Source organism: Dipodomys merriami, unplaced genomic scaffold (assembly GCF_024711535.1).
Source record: "Dipodomys merriami isolate MVZ:Mamm:240054 unplaced genomic scaffold, mDipMer1.0.p SCAF_346, whole genome shotgun sequence".
Lineage (NCBI taxonomy): Eukaryota > Metazoa > Chordata > Mammalia > Rodentia > Heteromyidae > Dipodomys > Dipodomys merriami.
In genome coordinates, this window is record NW_027205004.1 from 206,988 (window position 1) to 229,533 (window position 22,546).

General features: G+C 40.7%; 1 protein-coding gene and 1 long non-coding RNA gene across 2 annotated transcripts in view; both read right to left on the minus strand.

Moving 5' to 3' along the window:
- LOC138803690 (uncharacterized) overlaps nt 1-4,732 on the minus strand; it is a 62,437-nt gene extending 57,705 nt beyond the window's left edge. Inside the window, exon 1 of the long non-coding RNA XR_011365005.1 lies at nt 4,616-4,732. This is a non-coding gene — a long non-coding RNA (uncharacterized lncRNA). The remainder of the gene's footprint in view (nt 1-4,615) is intronic.
- A 2,559-nt stretch (nt 4,733-7,291) lies between these two features.
- Nucleotides 7,292-8,019, minus strand: LOC138803689 (SCP2 sterol-binding domain-containing protein 1-like). Its single transcript, XM_069987746.1, has one exon. It carries the CDS (start codon nt 7,953-7,955, stop codon nt 7,485-7,487), a length of 471 nt encoding a protein of 156 aa, XP_069843847.1. The 5' UTR covers nt 7,956-8,019; the 3' UTR covers nt 7,292-7,484.
- Nucleotides 8,020-22,546: the final 14,527 nt, after the last annotated feature.

Sequence of the window (22,546 nt, forward strand, 5' to 3'; positions counted from 1 at the left end):
GGAAGGGCTATTGTGGTTCTAAGCCAGTTCTGGCAGAAAAGTCTATGAGACTCCATCTCTAGCTGAGGATAATGGCATATCTCTGTGATCTCAACTATGATGGGAAGCATGAAATAGGTGGATCACAGTCCAGGTATACAAATAGGCAACAAGTGTGGCCCTATTTTAAAGGTCAGTGCAAAAAAGGGCTAGAGGATGTGGCACAACAGTATAGTGACTGAGTTCTGAGTTCAAACTCTCATACCACTAAAATTACAAATGAAAAGTTTTGTTCAGTTTATAGTTTTAAATGCTGGGGAGTTCAAGATCAGGAGGCCATATCTGGTGAGGTCCAAGATGGGTGGATCCTCATGCCCAGTCACCTCTTAAATGTCCCATTTGGCCCCACCTTTTAATATCTGCAATACAGGGGGCATTCAAGCCATAGAAGCCCTTTGTGGAGTGGCATTTCCTGACTCTCACTTTCCCTTCAGAAGTTACCTTGCTTGGTTATTTATTGTTTATTACTCCTCTCTCCCATGATTCCCCATCTGGAAACAGAAACTCCATGAGAAACAGAACCTCAGATTGTTTGCCACCAGCACCCAGAACCAGGAGTGATTATTTTGAGATGTAAAAATCATAGATAACAAATGTGACCAAGAAAGAGTCAACCCAAGCAGAGCACTGGGAAACCAATGCAGGGTTTGACCAATCTGAACCAATCCTGGCCTCATAAATAACCAATGGACTCTAGCTTAACATTAGCCCTGCCTATAATATCAACAATGTCTAAGACATTATTAATTTTTAATTTTTGTCAATAGTGCAATTTGCACCAGGCAAGTATTCTACCACTTGAGTTCTTTTTTTTTGGGGGGGGGGGGGGATCCGGTCGTCAGACCTGCACTCTGGGCCTGGGCGCTGTCCCTTAGCTCTTCAACTCAAGGCTAGTGCTCTACCACTTGAGCCACAACGCCACTTCCAGCTTTTTTCTTTTTGCTTATGTGGTGCTGAGGAATCGAACCCAGGGCCTTGAGCTTGCAAGGCAAGCACTCTACTACTGAGCCACCTTCCCAGCCCCCACTTGAGTTATTTTTTTCTTTTTTTTATTGTAAAAATACTGTACAGAGGGGTAACAATTACATGGGAAAGATAATGAGTACATTTCTTATCAAGCATTGTAGCCTCCTCCTTTGTTTCCCCTTCCCATCCCATCCTTCCCCCACCCCCCCACCCAGCCCTCCTCCCCCCCCACCAAAGTTGTAAAGTTCGCTTTCAACATAAGGACTTGTACGTCTCATTGTTGCAATGGGTCCACCTGTATCCCTATTTAAACGATTTGTTTTTTCCCTTCCCCTCCACAAATTATACCAACATCAAATACAGTGAGAGCAGGGGTTATACCATGGGAGAGGGACATGCAAAGCAACAAAGAAATCATCTTATAAATATGTTAGAAACAATTGCATGAAAGAAAAAAAACATTTGAATACATATCTTAGGGTTCATTTCCCTAACATCAACTTATCTGACCCTTTCTGCTTGTCTCAGACATATACTAGATATTGCAAATAAGGGAAAGCATGGGACCTATGTTTCTTTGGGCCAGGCTTACTTCACTTAATACAATTTTTTCCAAGTCTTTCCATTTCCTAACAAATGGGGCAATGTTATTCTTTCTGATGGAGGCATAGAATTCCATTGTGTATATATACCACATTTTCTTGATCCATTCATCTACTGAGGGGCATCTGAGTTGGTTCCATATCTTAGCTATAGTAAATAATGCTGCAATAAACATAGTTGTGCTGGTAGCTTTAGTGTGGTCTTGTTTGTGATCATTTGGGTAAATGCCCATAAGTGGGATTGCTGGTTCATAGGGGAGCCCTATGTGGAGTCTTTTGAGGAACCTCCATACTACTTTCCAACCCACTTGAGTTCTTGAGCCAAGTTTCCAGCTTTTTTTTTTTTGCTTTAGCTGTGGGCAAGAGATTTTACATGTTCTCTCAGAGCTAGTCTCCAGTCACACCTAACACACTAACACATAGCTGAAACTATAGCTCTGACCACCACGCACATGAGACCAGGGTCTCATTTTTTGGCCAATTTGGCCTCCAACTGTAGTCTTCTCTATTTGGGACTCCCAAGTAGCTAGAATTAGAGGAATGAGTCACCATGCCTAGCTTTAAGACATTTTAGATGTTCCATAATTAAATAAAGTAATTATTTGGTCAATCTGTCAGCCAATGAACAGATTAAATCTAGCAATTCACAACTTAAAACCTCCAGAATTAAATCCTTGTCCTCAAAACTAGTAATCTACTGGATCTTGTACCTCAACACATGAGAATAGCCCAACCCATAAGAGCTGATATCCATGCTACTCTGTGTCCTGTTTAGGAATAGAATAATTGGTTTCAGGAGAATAGGAGCCCAAAGAGTGGTCCCAGACTCCAGAATCTCATTCCAGGCTTTATGCTGGCAAGAACATTCCAGAAACACATCTCAGAGGCCAGGAGCCACTGGCTCTGTCCCTTTTGGAGCATTATCATTTAGAAAAGGAGGAGGCAGCGCTCTGGAAAACTATCACAAACTCCCTTGATTCCTAAGCTGGATGTGTCCTTTACCTCTGAGCCTCAGCCCAGAGCTTGGAACATGTAAAATACAATTCATATTTACTAGGGTGCAAAGCTATTCAATGAAATGGCTCATCAACCCTAGGTCACATTGGGTTTTTGCAGCACCCAGGCCTTGCCCTCACAGCTTGCCCAGCTGAATCAGCCATCTGAGTCTGTGAGAAAGGTGAGAAGCAGGCTGCAAACAGGTGCTTAAGAGCTGCTTTCCAGCATTCCCAGCAGATGAACCCGCACACTTCCCATCTATTCCTTGGAGGGAGCCCTTCACTTCAATGCCACACACACCCCTCAACAGGAAAAGTTACCTGAATGTCTCTATGAAAGTGTAGGGGGGAGAGCTTTAGGGGGGGAGAGGAAGACAATCCCAGAGCCACCTTTATCTTTAAGCAAAAAGTAATGAAATCTTTATCAAAATAGGCTATCCTTATCTGCTTTAGGAGTAAATGGAATATTCCTGGTTATAGAGAATAAGTAGACCTAGAACCCAGCTGCATGATGCTCCTTCCTATCCCTAGTCTCTCGAAGCAGCTATAACTGACTCATAGTTCCATCTATGACTCCTACTTTCATGCCAGGGGCATCTATGAAGTGTCACTTCAGAGACCAGGCCACCCTTAAGACCAGTAGGAAAGAACAGATACATGGCAGGGGCTCCCCAGCACCCTCATCACGTCACAGCTCTCCCTTCTGGGATATGGACAGACAGGATTCTCTGAGGGCAGAGATCAAAAGAAGTAATAGACATGCACCCCAATCCCTCCCTTGTTCTGCCCCTTGGCCAACATCCTAGCTCCATCCCAACCACTGGGTCCTGGGACACTGAAGACTGGAAAGATATGGCAAGGGAAAGTAAATCCGCCCCCAAGGAAGTAGTGCTCCTTTGTACCCTTCACTTTTACCTATAAAGCAGCCTCGGTGAGATTTTTCCTGAATATAGGCAAACATGAGCAAGATTCCACTGGGCAAGATAAGTCAACCTGGCCATCTTATAGTGGGGAGCATCCTCTGAAGGAGAGATCTATGTACCACCACCTTCTGGAATATTGTGAGAAATAGTTTCTATGGCCAGCTTCCAATCCTGTGAACAAAACAAAGACGACAGAAGGAGGGTGGACCATACCCAACCATGTACATTGGTACTGTGTGTGTACATCTGGAAGAAAACGCAAAGCCAGCAGCTTTGGGTGCCTTTAGAGAGAAGAATGGAGGGAAATGGAAGAAATGTGAAGACGGGATTTTTGTATTCTCTTTTGTGCTATTTGGATATGTTCCAGTTACATCTTTTAACGTGAAAAAGGTTGTTCTTTCATTTAACAAACATTCCCAGTCTACACTGGGTATGGGAATTGAGAGAATGAGACAGTTTGCCCAAGAAAGGCTCTGATGGAGTCCTGCCTACCTCAGGACCTTCTAGGCCTTCTAGTCTAGGCTATATTGTAAATGGAGATGTTTCTGAGGATAAAGAGATGCTGACTTAAATATTAAGATGGTGGCCATAAAACAACTATCCTGGGAAAAATCAGGATGTTTGGCCCAGATAAGGAAAGGTACATAATCATTATCTCTCTCTCCAGTCTTACCATTATCAGCCAACCCATTTGTCACCATCCTCTCTGATCCTCTGACAGCCTAGCCTTTCATATTTCACTGCTTGGTTGTATCTCAGTTTCACATTTTCCTAATCCTGAATTCCTAAGAAAGGAATCCAATTGGTTCAGGTCATTTTATTTCTTGGCCCCAAATCAGAATACATCATAGGTCAGATGCCAGTGTAGGCATAACAATTCTTCTTCTACCTGGTTTCCAAACAACCCCAGTTTCAGGGCCAACCCACAGAAGTCATGGCTGCTTCAAAGGGTAACAAGAACCTGGAAAAGGTAAGAGGCCATGATGGTACCCTTCCAAATAGCTGCCTACCCCATGCTGAACACTCCAAAATTTGGCCTGGCTGGAAAGCGCCTGGCCCCATTGAACAAAGTGCCCACCACAGTACTCACAATCACTGAGAGATCTTTCAACATCCATAGCTCCCACGTGTGGGGGTTGGGGGGAAGGTGTATGGCAGGAATGCCACATAGTCATCAAGATCATGACCTTGATGACAAAAGCAGCCAGTAAGTATAACATATCTCCTCTTATGACCTTTAACAATTTCTTGTCAATCAAGTAGAGCCCAGCTGGACAAGTAGTAGCTTTTTTCCCACAGAAAAGAATGCATTGTTAGCAATACAGCTTTCACTGTGCATCGTCCTAATATAGAAGGCCTAGGAAGTGCTCTATAAAGCCATCCAAATGCCGAAGTGTATGGAAAACTAGAGGTTAGAGAGCTCATTTGCTGAGAGGTAAGTTAAAGACTTAAGGAATCCAGCCACATAAAGACCTCACTTTGAATGGAGGCTTATGGCTTTTAAAAACAATGTTTCTAGCTTACAATGATCCATAGTAAACCACACATGTATAACACAAAGAATTCAGTGTGATGTCCTGGCCTCTATGTCTACATGTAAACTATCACCACAATCAGGATAATAAATGTATTTTTTAAAAAGATAATATATCCATCACCCCTTGTTTACTCATGACTATGTTTCCCTTCTATCCTTCCTCATTCTCCATGCCTGTCTTTTGGCAATCAATGATAATTTTTCTATTACTGCTATTCTCATTTTTTATTTATAAGTAGTATGTAGTACATACTTGGTTTTCTCTGGCTTTTCACTTAATTATATTGATATTCATCCGTTTGCTGGGTGCAATACTTGATTGCTTTTTAAGTAGTTTCTCATTGTATGACAAACCCCAATTTGTTCAGCCATTCACCTTCTGATGGACATGTGATTTATTTCCAGTTTAGGACTATTATAAAAAAATGGCTGTCATGAAGATTCACATAAAAACAAAAGTTTTTGTTTTTGTTTATTTTTTTTTTTTTTGGTCTGGTTGTGGGGCCTGAACTCTGGGCCTGGGCGCTGTCCCTCAGCTCTTCAGCTCAAGGCTAGTGCTCTACCATTTGAGCCACAGTGCCGCTTCCGGCTTTTTTTTTTTTTTCTGCTTATGTGGTTCTGAGGAATGGAACCCAGGGCCTCATGCATGCAAGGCAAGCACTCTACCACTGAGCCACCTTCCCAGCCCAAAAACAAAAGTTTTTGAGAGCAAAACCTTTTATTGAAGGTATAGTGTGTGCCTGGTTAAGTACTTCATGTACACTATCTTATAATCTTTCCAACACATATGGAAATTTTTGTAATTGTGCATAAGCTTTGTTTGCCTTAGAAGAGTGCTTAAGAATGGAATGGCTCAGGTAATTTGGATGGATGAGTGAGGTTGGGAGGAATGGAGAAAGTGATAATAAAAAAAAAGGATGACACTGATCAAGATGTATTGTGTTCATAAGCTAACATGTTGGATTGAAACCCCTTATACAACTACTTAGAAATAATTTAAAAACTAAAAAACAGAACTTTTAAGCCAACTTGTAAAAAAATTGCATGGCTGGATCATTTGGTAAGTACAGTGGTCTTAATATGCCTCCTCCCCCCAAAGTTAATAAGCTGGGAACTTAATCCCCAAGGTTATAATTATAGGGTCATGAGTATGTGACACCCATCAGGGTTATTACTGGCTTTATAAGGCAAGAAAGACAGCGGAGTTAGCAAACAAATGTTTCAGTGTGACACCCTCTACCATGTTATGATGCAGCAGGAAATGTCCCATGAGATGTTGACTACAAGGCAGTACCACCCTCTTGGACTTCTTAGCCTTCAGAACCAAAATCCAAATAAACTTCTTTATAACTTACAGCCTCTGAGATTTTATTATACCAACAGAAAGTGTTATTAAGACAGGTGACTTGTGTTTTGAGCATAGCAATTTGATGTAATCTTTGTGAATCTTAGGGTACCTGACTGTACATACCATAAAGGCATACATAGACTATATATGAATCTCTCTCTCTCTCTCTCTCTCTCTCACACACACACACACACACACACACACACACACACCACATACATTAGGATGTAGCTAGCTTTCTCCTAGTCCTCTCAGACAAAATATGGAGATCCATGAAGGAAAAAAAAAAACTCTTTGGATAAACTTTGATTTTTATAGAATGCTCACTTCACAATTCCCAACTAAATCAACACATTAGAAATGGCTCAAAAAAAGGATTACATAATCTGTCTTCAAGACAGCCTTTCAAGAATGGCAGTATTTCATTGGTTTAACATAGAAGAGTCATGGTCAGCACCAAAAGATTCAAATGAAGCAAAATAGGGCAGAAGTTCTCCAAAGGTACATTTCTTAGAAACTTGATAGAAAGATGCATTCTCCCCTGTTCAGACCTACTGAGTAAAAACTGAGGTGCTCCCACCAATATGGACTTGAAGTTACAAAACATTAAGAGCATCACCTCTCTATTGCCTGGGCTGTACCCATGCAGCTGTAGTGCTCGCTCTGCCAGTACCCTGACTCCTTATTAAAATCTCCTCCTGGAGCTGTTACTACATGGAGTGCACACACTCACCATGACAACCTTTTCCCAAAGCACCATACTTAAAAAAAAAATCTTAGAAAGTCATTAGAACATTAAAATCCAATGATCCATTCACTCTATGTCATTTTCACCCTGTCATATTAAAGTACAAATAAGAGCTAAATAAAGACAAAGATAGTAGGTAATGCACACCAATGCTCTTTACTGCTCCAAAACCCCCAGCAAATGTACATCAGCAGGAAATGAATCAAAATTTGAATAGGAAGAATTTCAGTAAAAAATACTGGCTATCTTTTACTTTAATCTTCACTCTGAGCATGAATTCCCCTCAGCATATCCAGCGAGGTTTGAGCTTTCCTTTGTAGTTTTGCTTAAAATTTAGCCCAGTCTTTGAAAACCCTCTCCAACTTCTGGCCAAGCAGAACTTTTCCACTCACTTTGAACTTGCCAGCCAGGAAAGCCTTCTGTGGATTCATTTTGCCCAAAACTAACTCCATAAAGATAGACTCTGGGATTGTAAAAGTAGTATCTGCTGGGAACCTGGCGGTTCCTTGGTACATGTCCCCAGAACCGTTCTTCAGATCAATTGTCCACTGCAGGATGATCTTCCCATCTTTGGTGATGTCCAGCTGAAAGATGGCGTTGACTTTCTTTACCAGTTGGGGTCCCACTTCTTTGATGTGATGGCTAATGTCCTCAAACACCAGAAAGCTCTGGGACTCTGACAGCCCTAGAGTGTGTGGCCTGGCAGGGTCCTGAGTTGAACCCAATGCCCTGAACTGGCCTGCCTGAGGCCCATCCCCTGCTTTGATCTTGGGCTGATGTTCAATTCTCTTCCACATCTTACTGTACTGGTCCTCTTGACCTTGCCGTCTGCTCTGTGAGCAGCTATGGCCTAACTAATAACCACAGGCCATATTGTGACATCAAAGGTAAGACCCAAGCAGGGATTCAGGAAGATGTGTGTCCTGCAGTCTTATTGGCCAAATAAAACTGAAAATATGACATGGGTTGAGAACTCAAGACAGGTAATTGTGAGGCAGATCTATACTACATATAGATCTTTCTCTCTCTCTCTCTCTCTCTCACACACACACACATACACACACACACGTGCGCGCGGCGCACGCGTGCACGCACACACACACAGAGTTTTCAAAACTCATCCAGGCTGCCATTCCCACAAGCCCAAAAGATCTACAGCCTTAAATGGAGTTAAAGGAAACTGGCCTCTGAAGGTTCTTTGGTGACATAAACTCTGTCATTCCAAAGCAGGCATCTCCCAGTTTGCAATCTTGAGAGAGCAGTTGTTCTTATTCTGATCTCTTCAAAAGCAGATACTTCTTTTTGTATATATTTTTTTATTGTAAAAATACTGTACATTGATTTTGGTACCCCACATCTTCACATACATTTGTCTAATCTGGGGAGGGGAAGGAGAATAACAAAATGCTGAAACAAGGACACAGGATGACCCATTGCAACAAGGATACCCACAGGACAGTATATTGGAAATGAACTTTACAACTTCGGCGAGGGTCTGGGGGAGGGTTAGGGTGGGAGGAGGAGTGGGGAGGTGAGGGAGGGAAGGGATAGTGGGACAACAAGGGAAGGGGTAACTGATCAACAAGTAATGTACTCATTGTCTTACTCATTGTCATTGTCTTACTCATGTAACTATCACCCTTCTGTATAGCATCTTTACAATAAAATAAAATTTTTGAAAAGAATATAGAAAAAAATACTGTACAGAGGGGTGACAGTTACACCAGTAAGGTAATGAGTACATTTCCTATTAAGCAATGTTACCTCCTCCTGTTTTTCCCCTACCATCCCTTCCCACCCACCTCCCCAACTCCTCCCTCACCCCTCCCACCCCGAAGTTGTATAGTTCGTTTTCAACATAGTGTCTTGTTCATCTCATTATTACAATGGGTCAACCCATATCCTTATTTCAGCATTTTGTTATTTCCCTTCCCCTCCCCAAATTGGAAAAATGTATATACAAGATGCAGGGCACTGGAATCAAATACAGTGAAAATGGGGGTTATGCCATCAGGAAAGAACATACAAAAGAAACAAAAAAAAAAACACATAGTATGTTATAAATACATTAAGAACAACAGCAAGAAAGATAAAACCACTTGTGTCTCTATCTTGAGGTCATTTCGCTTAACATCATCTTATATGGTCATATGTACGTAGCAAAAGCAGATAGTTTTATGGCACAAATCATGTTAAATTTGCTCTTATCAGGCTACTAATGAGGGAGAAATATAGGGAGAAAAGAGGGAAAGAGAGAAATACCCCTAAGGTCAGCAAAAGATGCTGCTGGCCACATAGGATAATTATGATATAGCCCTTGCTTTGAGTCAAGATACAGGAATTTAAGCACTATTCATAAGCAACACAGCTAATTTTCACTACAGCCCCCTAAGGTAGGTAGTTTTATCCCCGTTTTGCAGATGTGAGACTAAAGGAAGGAAAAATGACATGGTTTCTTCAGAGTGCCATAGCTAGTAAGTAATATAACCAAATTAAAACAAAAACAAAACAACTCTAGTACCCATTTTTGTTGTACTTTTTATTTTGAAATAATTATAGCTTTACAAAATTTTGCAAACATATAACAGGTTGTACATATATAACCTGAATATAGAATTGCAAACTCTTTGTACAACTGCTCTACATGAGTTTTCCAAAATGTTAACATCTTATATAACATCAACAATGACCTAACCTGAGAAATTAACATGTATAATCCTATTAACTGACCTGCAGACCATATTCAAATATCAACAACTGTCCCACTCATTTCCTTTTTCTGGTCCAGAACCATATTCTAGCCTGCTATATTCCACATTGCTTTTAATTGCATGCTTTACGAGAGCTCTTCAGCCTAAGAAAGTCTTCATTCTTTGTCTATCATAACCTTGATGTTTGGAAGAACATTTGACAGTGATTGCAAAAAGTGTGATTCTGTCTGTCTAATGTTTACTCATTAGTATGACATACATTTTTGACAGGACTATCACATAGGTGACCTTGTATCTGCCCCAGTGCAGTCTCCTTTCTGCAAACGTTGATCACAAGCATTTGGTTCAAGTTGTGTCCACCAGATTACTCAACTGAAGTTACCAATTTTTCCCTTATTAGTACACATTTTGTGGAGTGGTAATTTGAGTTGTTTTTTGTGGGTTTGTTTTTGTTGGGGGGGGGGTCAGTCATGGGGCTTAAACTCTGGGCCTGGGCTCTGTCCCTCAGCTCTTCAGCTCAACTCGAGCACTCTACCACTTGAACCACAGTGCCCTTCTGGTTTTCTGGTGGATAATTGGAAATGAGTCTCATGGACTTTCCTGCCCCAGTTGACTCTGAACCTCAATCCTCAGATGTCATCATCCTGAGTAGCTAGAATTACAGGCATGAGCCACCAGCACCCAGCAGATTTTTGAAATGTTTTCCATCATGCTTTGGCTAACTGCTTTTTGCATCCATTCATGGCTCATACATGCTCATCTCAGTGTGATATGTGTCAAATGGTAACTTTTTAGATTTATATTTTTATCACTCCCTTCAGTTTTTTCTTCCCTTCAGTTTTAATCATTGGAGTTCTGCTGCACAGAAGAAATGCATTTTTTCTTTATTTGTTCAATTTTTTTCTCTCAATATTGACTTGTGAATATTTCCATTCGTCTTTGGGTTACAGTCTGTTACTATCATTATTTGTTTTCTTGTTCAAATTGTATCAGAAGTGAACTGTTGAGTCATTAGAAGTTCCATCAATTTTGTACCTCTGTCTTTCCTCCACAAACTAACAAAACTACATTAGAGTTAATTAAATAGATTAACAAAACTATATTAAATAGAATAAGTAAAGCTACACTGAACAATTCCTTCTTTGTTCTGCCTGTTAAATGCAAAAGAATAAAAAGGCTCCTGTACATTTGTGATGATAGATGAATGGGTACCATCACTATCAGGCAAGTTTTTTCCATGTTGCAATCAGGTATGGACAACATCTAACAGAGAATTTACAATGAAAAGGTTAGGCAATTCCCCAGCAAATTCATGTGAGCAATCATGATTGTAAACTGAACCCTCCCACCATCATACTTTCTTTTCAATGATGGAGGTTGTCCTATGAGTTATTCTGACAGGTTCTCAAATTGGACTGTCATTGTCCTGACACAGTGTGCCGGAGCGCACAGACCACATTTTATATATGAGAAAGCTAAAGGATGCTATGGACTCCAGGGGATAGTCCATCAATTATACAGCTTAGAATTGCCATCATATGGTTATAATAAAAGGACACCAATTTCAAAAGTACACTAGTTTTATTTAAATTTTCAAGATATAATGCTCCCCTTGCCTGCCTCCTAGGCTGGCAAACACATTACTGTCTATGGAAAACACCCAGCCTCCAGCTGGACATAATCATCCATGACCCCATTGAGATTCCTTCTCCTTTTGTTGGCATTTAGACCCAAGAATCTCATCACAGCATATCTGTGATTTGGGGCTTTTGCAATCCTTAAATGCTTTAAAGGAATGTGAGAAGCTTAGAGTTCTGTTCTTTTAAAAGGAGTTGTAACACTACTTTATTAAATAGGATTTTTTTAGCTTCAAAGAACAATAACCCCCATTAAAATTTAAAATAACTTAATCCAGGGTTCCAAAATGTGTCTAAACCAGCAGTTTAGGTATCACCAGGGTTTTCTCAAGCATCTTGGTTGAACTAATCAGAACATCTGAGGGAAGAACTCACTTCCATTATGCCAAGTTTCTCAGAACAAAAAATAATAGAATAGTTTAAACTATATTTGTATTTAAACTTTTGTATTTAAAAATAACTAGCCAGGTGCCAGTGGCTCACACCTGTAATCTTAGCTATTCAGGCAGCTGAGATCTGAGGATCATGGTTCAAAGCCAGCCAGGGCAGGAAAGTCCATGAGACTCTTATCTCCAATTAACCACCAGAAAACCAGAAGTGGCATTGTGGCTCAAATGGTAGAGTGCTCAAGTTGAGCTGAAGAGCTGAGGGCCAGAGCCCAGGCCCAGAGTTCAAGCCCCATGACCAACAAAAATAAAATAATAACTATATGGTTATAATAACTATAATATGTAACTATAGTTACTACTAAGGCAATGTACAAAGGAGTCACTGTTTCTTAAGTCAGGTAATGAGTACATTTTGGGGGAGGGGCAATGTCAGATGTTAGACACTTTGGTAACATGAACTCTGTCATTCCAAAGCAGGCATCTCCCAGTTTGCAACCCTGAGAGAGCAGTTGTTCTTATTCTGATCTCTTCAAAAGCAGATAGTTCTTAAGGCACAAATCTTATGCTAAATTTGGTCTTATCAGGCTACTAATGAGGGAGAAATAAAGGGAGAAAAGAAGGAAGAGAGAAAATACAAAGGAAGAAATACCCGTAAGATCAGCAGAAGATGCTGCTGGCCTGACAGGATAATTATGATATAACCCTTGCTCTGAGCCAAGATACAGGAATACTGTACGTAGAGCAGCACATTTAATTTCCCCTTCAACCCTCTGAGGTAGGTAGTTTTATCCTGTTTTGCAGATGTGGTGTTAGTACTGCGGATTGAATTCAGGGCCTCATGCTTGTTTTGGTTGGTTTTTTTTTTTTTGTGGGGGGGGCGGGGGTTGGGTGGGAGATGGGACTGGTCTGTTGTGGGGCTTGAACTCAGGGCCTAGGTGCTGTCCCTGAGCTTTTCTGCTCAAGGCAAGCACTCTACTACTTTGAGCTGCAGCTCCACTTCTGGTTTTCTGGTAGTTAATTGAAGGCAAGAGCCTCACAGACTTTCCTGCCCAGGCTAGCTTTGAACCATGATCCTCAGATCTCAGTCTCCTAAGTAGTTAGGATTATGGCATGATCCACCAGCTCCTGGCTTGGTTGTTTCTGAGATAGGATCTTGCTTTACGCCTGGGGCAATCCTGAGCTGTGACCCTCTCATTTGTACTTCACTATGTTGGTGGGAATGACAGGTATGGAACACTGTACCCAGTCATTGTGCTTCCTCCATAATTGTGTCAACAGGTGCATATCACACTTACCAACTATTGGCTGAGATGGATTCACAAACTTGTATGTTTAGGCTGGCCTTAAAACTGCAATCCCCTAATCCAAGTAGCTGGTCTTGAGCCACTGACACCTAGCTTCTCTTATGATTTTTTCATCCCTTTTTGAAAGCAATATACTTTATTATGTTCTTTCTTTAGAATAGTTTTAGGCTTAGAAAAAAATTAAACAGCAGGTACAGGAAGTTTCTAAATACTCTTTCTTCCTCTGCCTAACTTCCCCTTATTATACCATCTTGCATTAATGTGGTGTATGTTATAATTGATGGATCAATGTTGATATTTTAACAATACAAGTCCAGAGTTCACATTAAGGTTCTCTCAGTGTATTACACTCAGATGCATGCAACATCCTAAATACACCACTGCAGTATCATACAGAAGTTTCATCACCCTAAATACATCTGAGCTCAACTCATTCATCCCCTCCCCCCCTCCTCACTAACCTCTGGCGACCACTGATCTTTTTACTGTCAATAGTTTTGCCCTTTCCAGAATGTCATATGGTTGGAATCATACAGTAGCTAGCCTTTTCCAATTTGCTTCTTTCCTCTAGCAATATGAATGTAAGGTTCCTCCATGTCTGTTCATATCTTTATAGCCCTTTAAAGATTACCAAATGATGCTCCATCATATTACTGCAATTTATCATTTACTTACTGGAGGACATTTTGGTTGCTTCTAAGTTTGGAAAATTATGGATAAAGTTGTTATAAATGTTCATGTGCAAAATATTCCAAAGACTAAAATAGTTTTGTGTCCATTCTGAGCACAAACAGGCTTTGTACTTGGTGTCATTCCCTAAATAATACAGTATATGTATACCTTTTAAATTATATTAAGTATTATAAGTAACTTAGAGATTAAGTATGTTGGAAGATGTAGGTTATGGAAAAGACTACATTTAATATACGTGAGTGTTCACATATTTTAAGGATACTGAAGAACAGCTGTATAATGATATACCTCTTCACCCCCATTAAAATGGCTAAAATTAAAAACACTGGCAAAGCCAAGTGTTGGTGAGAATGTAGGGCAACCTTCATGTGCTGCTGGTGAGAGTACAGGATGCTGTGGTCACCAACAACTGTGCAGAGTGTTGTGTAAAACCAAACCATGCTTACTCTACAATTCATTAGTCCTACTCATCTGTATTTATTAATGCAAGAGAGATGAAAATAAGTACCCACAGAAAATCTTGCAATGAGTGCTCTAGTAACAGAATTCACGAAGCAAAACACTGGAGAGAACTCAAATCTGGCCCTCTGCTCTTCATCTTCCATTCATCAAGAGGAGACTGGGTAAACAAATTGTGAAACAATTATAGAATGGAACAGTACTTGGCAATTAAAAGTTATGAGCTACCGATTATTCACTCAGGGACATGGACAAATCTCAAGATACATTATGCTGAAAGAAGCTAAAGTCAAAGCACAACATATCATGATTCCATTCATAGGATGGCCTAAAAATGATAAACTATAGGAATTAAAACACCTAACTTGTGGTTTTTAGGTAGACAGTGGGTTTACTTGCAATGGGGGATAGAAGAGCTTTTAAGGATTTGAGGGATGGAGTAATAAATCTCTCTATCCTGATTGTGAGGGTAATTATAGAACTGTACACTAAGAAAGATGAATTTCAGCCAGGTGTCAGTGGCTTAGGCTTATAATCCTAGCTACTCAGGAGATGGAGATCTGAGGATCATGGTTCAAAGCCTGCCCAGGCAGGAAAGTCTGTGACTCTTATCTCCAATTAACCACCAGAAAACCACAAGTGGAGCTGTGACACAAAAATGGTAGAATGCTAGTCTTGAGCTGAAGAGCTGAGGGACAGTGCCCAGGCCCTGAGTTCAAGCTCCACGAGGGACATTAAAAAAAAAAAAGATGAATTTTAGTATGAAAATTGTATCTCAACAAAATTGACTTTGAAAACACAAAAAACGTGTGGGATGATCTACATTGTTACTCGTATAGCCAAATCTAGAATACTAGATTTAATTAGCTCCTCTCTTTACACAATGGCTTTTATTGAACCAAAATGCATAATTTTAACTTTTTAATCACTTCTTATATCAGTTAGCTCTTGTAACATTATACACTTAAATGAATGAGAAAAAAAAAACTGAATGCCATTGTGACAAGAGACATTTCTCACAGGCTGTCCAGTGGGCAGGGCCAGCTGGCCTGGGCTGAGATGGGCTAGGTGGCTTTCCTAGGACACTAATGATTCAGGCAAGTGAGTTCATCCCAAGAGCAGTGGCAAAAGCAGTCACTCATTGCCATCACCAGCCATAGACAGGTAGCAAAACACTTGTCAGAGACAAGCCCAAAGTCAAGGGGCAGAGAAGAGCACTCTATGATGAGGTAATGACAGGGCAAGAGGCAGGAAAGGGAGAAAACCAGGACTCACAAGGCAATGACCTAGCATGAACTGAAAATGAAGAGACTGCCTGTTTCAGACAGGTGGGGGGCATGTTCCCAGAATTCCTGATAGTTTCTTCACTTAATCTTGCCAGGAATCCTGCAAGACTTGAGGTAAGGCTGAGTGTTTAAGTACTCCAGAGTATACATCGATTTATTTAACATGTTTACTGTGCACCTACTACTGGGTACACTGGACTAGGCACTGCTAAGATTGCACACAAAGACAAAAATCAGGGAAGATTGAGACATTAAAACTTTAGACACTGCTGGTTGGAGTATGTAATATTGATGGCTTGAAAAAATCACATAGCAGGTCATTTAAATATTCCTAGATCTAGGTATTACTCTAAATAATTGGAAGTAAGATCTCAAACAGGTTTTGCATCCATGTTCACAGCAGGTTTGTCCACAACAGCCAAAAGGTTTCCACCTTCAATGCAATACAAGTAGCACCAATGGGTGAATGGATAAAAAAGTGGTATAAAAAAGTGGTATATAGTGCAACACTATTTAACTGTAAATGACAACATTCTGACACATGCTATAAAATGGATGAGCAATGAAGAAATTATAAGTGAACTAAGCCAAACACAAAAGAACAAACACTGTATGATTCAATTTATAAAAGGTACCTAGAGTAAACCAATAAAGTATAAGATATAATAATGGCCACTTGCAGGAAGAGGGGATGGAGAGTTAGCCCATAGTTTCAGTACACGAAGTTGAAAAAAAAAATAACAGATGGATAGTTGTGATATTTGCAGAACACTACAAGTGTACTTAATGCCACTAAACTATATACACTTACATGTTTGAAATGGCAAATTTTGTTATATATTTTACAATAATACAGAGAAAAATCAATATGCCTACAAAGCAGTTTTAGCCTAGTAGTATAAAAGAAAACATACATAAACACCAAGGGCCACAAGAAAGATAATACAGTGGGGGTTTTTTCCTAAAATACAGGAACACATTCGTTATTTAAAAGGTAGAGCCTAAGTTTTCTTGTGAGTCTGGCTTATTTCTTCCCATAAGATCGGGCTGTATTTAGTGTTTCATTTCTTACACAGTATGGTGGAAGGGTATAAAATGCCCAGGTTTAGAACATATAAAGCTCATGGCTTCCTACTTGCTCTTGAATCACTCTCTCTGCATGAAAACAACTACACGTTAGAGAAAGTGTAAGCTGGCATGTGGATAAGTTCATGTGGTAAGGAACTGAGGCCTCCTGTGAAACAAGCTTGAAAGAAGTAAACTTGGTGAAGATCCTCCTGTGAAACAAGCCTATAAAAAGCCCTTTATCTCCAAGCAAATCTTTAAGTGATAGCAGCCAGGCCAATATCATACTTTCAACTTCTGTAGGGACTTTAAGACACGGCCTACCTATAGCCACTCCTACTATTTTTGTTGTTTAAGCTGAGAAGTTTAGGGGTAATTTGTTAACAGCAACAGGTAACTGATTTTAAAAAAAAATACATGTATTGCTAAGTTTAGGAAGAAAAAGATGAATCAGGGAATGTTTCCTGGAGGGACTTTTATGCTCAGTCTTTAATAATTTGTGAATGATGCCATGACAGATGGCAGGGACCAAATGATCAAAGTCTTTGAAAGAACATAGTTCTGGGTTGTACAAAGGAAATGAAGTATTTGTCTAAAGCATGTAGGTGTGTGAAAAGAGGCAAAATAGGTGAAGTTGGGTTACATTCATTTATTCAACATATTTTTATTGAGTACCAGACCCATGAATAACAAACAAGTAGGAACAAAAGAATAAATATGAACAAAAAGCCTCATCAGTTGGGAACCACTGAAGGGCATTTGAGCTGAGGCCTGGGAAGAGTCAGCTCTCCTCCCAGTATGGAAAGTACATGATGCAGGATTGGGCAGGAGTAAAGTCAAGGAGCCTTCATTTGCCCCTCTGGTGAGACAATGAGGAAGAAGTGGAAATGGGATGAGTGGCTCTGGGAAAAGGTAGAATGGTCAGAGAAGAAACTGATAATTGGAAGGGGGGAAAAGCTATGAGGGGAAAAGGATAAACTGTTCAGAAAAGACAAATGCCACCAGAAAACTGCAGAAGTAGGAAGCAAGAAGGAGCCCTTGATGAATGAAAAGTGGAAATGATGGTGGGAAAGAAATAACCCTAAGTAGACCCTTAAGGAGTTTGTCAGGAAAGTGAGAGAAAAGACAGGAGGGAGCCTGAGAACACAGGATGGTTAAGGGTGACACTGATCAAGATGCACTGTACTCATTAATTGAATGAGTAATGCTGAATTAAAACTTCTTTGTACAACAACTTAAAGATAATTTTAAGGAAAAAAAAGATCATATGTCCCCTATTATCTTGTGTGGCAGTGAGGATTAAGCAAAATGAAAGATGCCATCTGAAGTCAATTATGCTTTGATCCTAGGAAGGTATCCCAGTACCAGAAACATGCAGTGCTTAAGATTAGAATCTATACTGGCGATAAATCCATTTCACCAAATACTGGAGATTCATACAGGTTTATGAAAAGCACTTTCCTTTTCCAAAACAATGTTTAAGTTTGGTTTTCATTTGTGACATTTTAGGATCAACAAACTAAGAATAGTACTTTCAGCCTTTCTTCACTAAAACTCCAGAAATAAAAACACCCCTTTTGCAGCTAGTTTTAAAAAAATGATACATGTATTTATAAACTGATACATTGAAAGAAACCCTTTGTACAACTAAAGATAATTTTTTAAGTAATTAAAAAACTGTCCAGCAGATAAATGTCCAGCAAAACTAGCTCTTCTCATGAAATGGGACACAACAGGGAACAAGATCTTGGGAAGTAGGAGTGGCATAGGACAGGATGGTAGGCCTTGGAGGCATAGATTACTCCTGTTCCTGTCTAACATGAGGATGGACGGAGGCTGTGTGATTTTGAGGTGAAGCAAATCCCTATCTTTTGCTAAACTTTTCTCCATAGTAGCCCTGCGGGGTGCTTCACTCCAGACACTACTGTTTTACATAACCTTCGTAAGTATTTCCCCCAGGTATCTCATTTCTAGATGTTTGCATCCTGTCTTCTATTTCCATCCAAACTCTGTCTTTCCTTCAAGCCTCAACTCAATTGAACTGTCCTCCATAAAGACCTACTGCCACCACCACATCGAATAGAGTCCACACAAACCTCTAGCTGGATACACCTCATTCACATACTTGCTGAACTGGTACAGTACAAATGGAGCCCAATCCAAAAACAGGGTAATCCTAGAAAATAGTAAAATTTTAACATCTGTGAGAATATTTGGGAACAGCATCTCTCTTTCTGGTCTAATTTCTAAAGACGCTGAGAATTAAAAAATGGCATATGGAAGTCAAAATTGTTATTATAAAGGTGATGTACCATAGTCAAAATTTCCGTATCACTGACAGAAGTATATTTGGAGGATAAGACAATGTAAGGGCCCAGCGAGCCTGCCAACTAAACCCACTACAAAAGTCACACACACACACACACACACACACTCTCTCTCTCTCTCTCTCTCTCTCTCTCTCTCTCTCTCTCTCTCTTATTGCCATCCTCTAGGGACTCTACATGAGAGTTCCTGTGTGTGAGTACAGCACCCAGGCAAAGTTCCAGACCTGGAGGAAGTTGGTTAATCCCTCCCAGATTCACCACTCAAAAGCAACCCTATCCAAAAAAGTAAAAGGGTGAAAAAAAGCCAGAAGTGATTTAAGAAATTTCTTTGGAAGCCAAGTGCGCAGTTGGCTCATGCCTCAAATCCTAACTAGTCCGGAGGCTGAGATCTAAGGATCAGAGCCAGCCCAGGCAGGAAAGTCTGTGAGACTCTTATATCCAGAAGGGATGCTGTGGCTCAAGTGGTAGAGTGCTCACCTTTAGCTAAAGAGCTGAGAGACAGTGCCCAGGCCCAGGGTTCAAGCCCCATGATGGACAAAAAAAAAAAAAAAAAAAAAAAGACAAGAAATGTCTTTGAGAAAAAAATCCTTCCTTGAAGAAACCAAAGAGTAAAAATAGGCCTTCCCTTTTAATGAATCCTAGTATAAGCTGGGTTAGAGTGGAGGGCCAAATACAAGGGAACACAGAACACTGGCATTTCCTCGGTTTTCCCAATATTTCCTTCTTCTGCTTCATTTGCTTGTTATTCCTCAGTTTTGGTTTGGGCTTTTATAACTCAAGGCGGGGATTCTTTTAGTTGTCTTCAATCCCTCCTACAGCCTTACTCCATCCTACCAGAGCATATCCTCCCTTTGTAGCAATACTTGAAAAACTAAATAGACTCCACTTTAATAGTTAGCTCTGTGACCTGTAAATCAAGGGAACATTCAATATTGTAGGTGTCAAAACAGGTTAGTTTGAGTTTTAAAAAATAACCTAGGAAATAACAACTCATTTTTCCCAGTGGGAACAAAGTGAGTAGATGTCAGAATCAACTAGTTAATGGAAACTAGAAATCTGAACAGAAAAAAAAATCTGTAAATCAAAAATCATAAACTTTGAGGCCAGCACTATCCAGTAGTTACTTTAGAATTATGATAATATTCTGTTGATGTGCTCTTCAAAGTAATAGCCAATAGCCATAAGTAGTGACTGTGTATATGTGGGCAGTGTGGTGAAGGAGCTAAATTTTTTAGTAATTTAATTGCAGTTCATTCCAATTAAGTCACATATGATTTCCCATCAGCATCCTGAGAAACAAACCCAACAAGTTATAATAACGGGAAGTTATTTGGTAAGTGGTGGGTACTGCCCCATTCTTAATTCATTGAATTACAAACAATTCACTTTTTAAAAAGCAATTACTACAGTGGCTCACATCTGTAATGCTAGCTACTCAGGAGGCTAAGATCTGAGAGCATCACAGTTCCAAGCCAGCCAGGAAGGAAAAGTCTGTAAGACCTATCTCCAATTAACCACTTTATTTAAAAAAAAAAAAAAAGCTGGAAGTGGAACTGTGGCTCCAGTAGTAGAGTGCTAGCTTTGAGCAAAAGAGTTCAGACTGCCCAAGCACTAAGTTTGACTGGCACACGTACACATACATGTACACACACACACACACATCCATCCCTAAACTCCCAATAAATTGTTTAAGATTATTAGAAACAGCATCCCAATGATAAGGGGGGGGGGTCTTGCCCTTTTAAGTCACCCACGTTTTTGGTCAGCCGTCAAGGCCTAAAGATAAATACAATTAGTACTAGTTGCATCTAACTTAAGAGACTATAATGCATGCCCACATAGGTGATCCCAGTGAAAATTCAGTTACATTATATTAGGTATGACTGCCACAAAACCAACACATCTAATCTCTTGTTCTTGATGGGTAGATAAAGACAGCTTTGTTATCAATCGCCATAATAATGTTGCATAATGTCATCCTCGATCTCAGGGGCTTAAAACAATAAAGCATTTATTTTTGCTCACAAATTAGTGCGTGAGCAATGTTGGCTAGATTCAGCAGGTGATTCTCCTGGCCTATTCTGGGGTTCACTCATATTCCTCGAGGCTATCACCAGTGTTAAGGGAAGTGTCACATAGTTTAGTAACTTCTCCCACAGGTTACCCTAGGTGCATTGCAATGGTGGAAGTAGAAACGGCAACAACCAGCATTTTTCAAGCCTCTGTTTGTACCTATTGGCCAAAGAACATCACTTTTGGCAGTCCACACATCATGGTGGGTGGGCACTGCTTGGTTATGTGGCAAAAGGTACAGACAAAAGGAAGAGCTAAAAAAGTTGGGACCAAATAATGCAAATTAAACTACTAATCACACTTATCAAGTCCTGAAAACTTTTTTTTTTTTTTTGGAAAATTCACTGAACTACATCATACTCATGTACAACTATATCCTTCAAATATGCTCGCCACCCTCACCTAAAAGACATCACTGAGAAGATTTCGCCCATGTAAGATCACACTTATTTTAGGATGAAGCTACAGAAAGGCTCCAAGACATTAAAGTCGAATTATCTTATCTGTCTTTATCTTTGAATATAACGTATACAAGTCTATCTGATAATCTTTTTTTAATTTGGTAAAATGTAAAAAGTAGGCCTGCTCCATAGACTAATGAAACCTGCCAGACCACAGTAACTAACTTGATCCTGCTCTTCCCAAGTGTTGATGCCAACAACAACTTCTCCAGAACCTCTCCAGAGACAAAAACTGAGATAATGGTCAACCAGGCCACACCTGTGACGTGGGACTGTTCCGACTGTACTTACCTTTCCCGTCCCCTGCCCGCAATTCAAAGCTAAAACAATGTCTGCAATAGAGGATGGCGGAGGTTGCACTGAAGTACCATCTGCCCAGAGGTGCCACATGATACCTCTGCTTTCTGAGCCCTGAGCCCTGTCTGCTGGGCACACAGGCACGAGTGGCGGGAAACTCTTGGGACTTTGGGCCTAAGGTCTAACAACCCGGTTTCGAGGACATGTGCATCCCTGAATGTGTTCCGCGGAGGATTCTGGGGTAAAAGCCTTAAGAATGATCTAGACTATGGGGGTGATGGTCGGGACCTAGGCTGCTGCGTGAGTTCCCGGGCACAGGCGCTCCTGGCCCGGTGAAGGCCGCGTCTCGCAGGACGGGGAGCCTCCGTCAGAGTCGGAGCGAGCTGAAGCCACGGCGTGCCTACCAAGAGCTGCACACGCCGCTCCGGGAGCGAGGAGGGAACCCACGCCCACCACGTGACCGAGTCAACGGGACAGATACCTGCGCGGCACCAGTACCCAAGCTTCGCGCCCTCCTTCCAGAATCTGCAGGGAAAACTGCGCGCGCGCGCGCCACTTCCGCTGTCGAAGGCGCACCACCTCACGCGGCCCCGCGCTAACGCGAAAGTGTGGCGCGGGGGGATTCTGGGAAATGTAGTTCCCAGCGCCGCCCACAGCTGCCGAGGCGGACCGAACGTTTCTTTCGT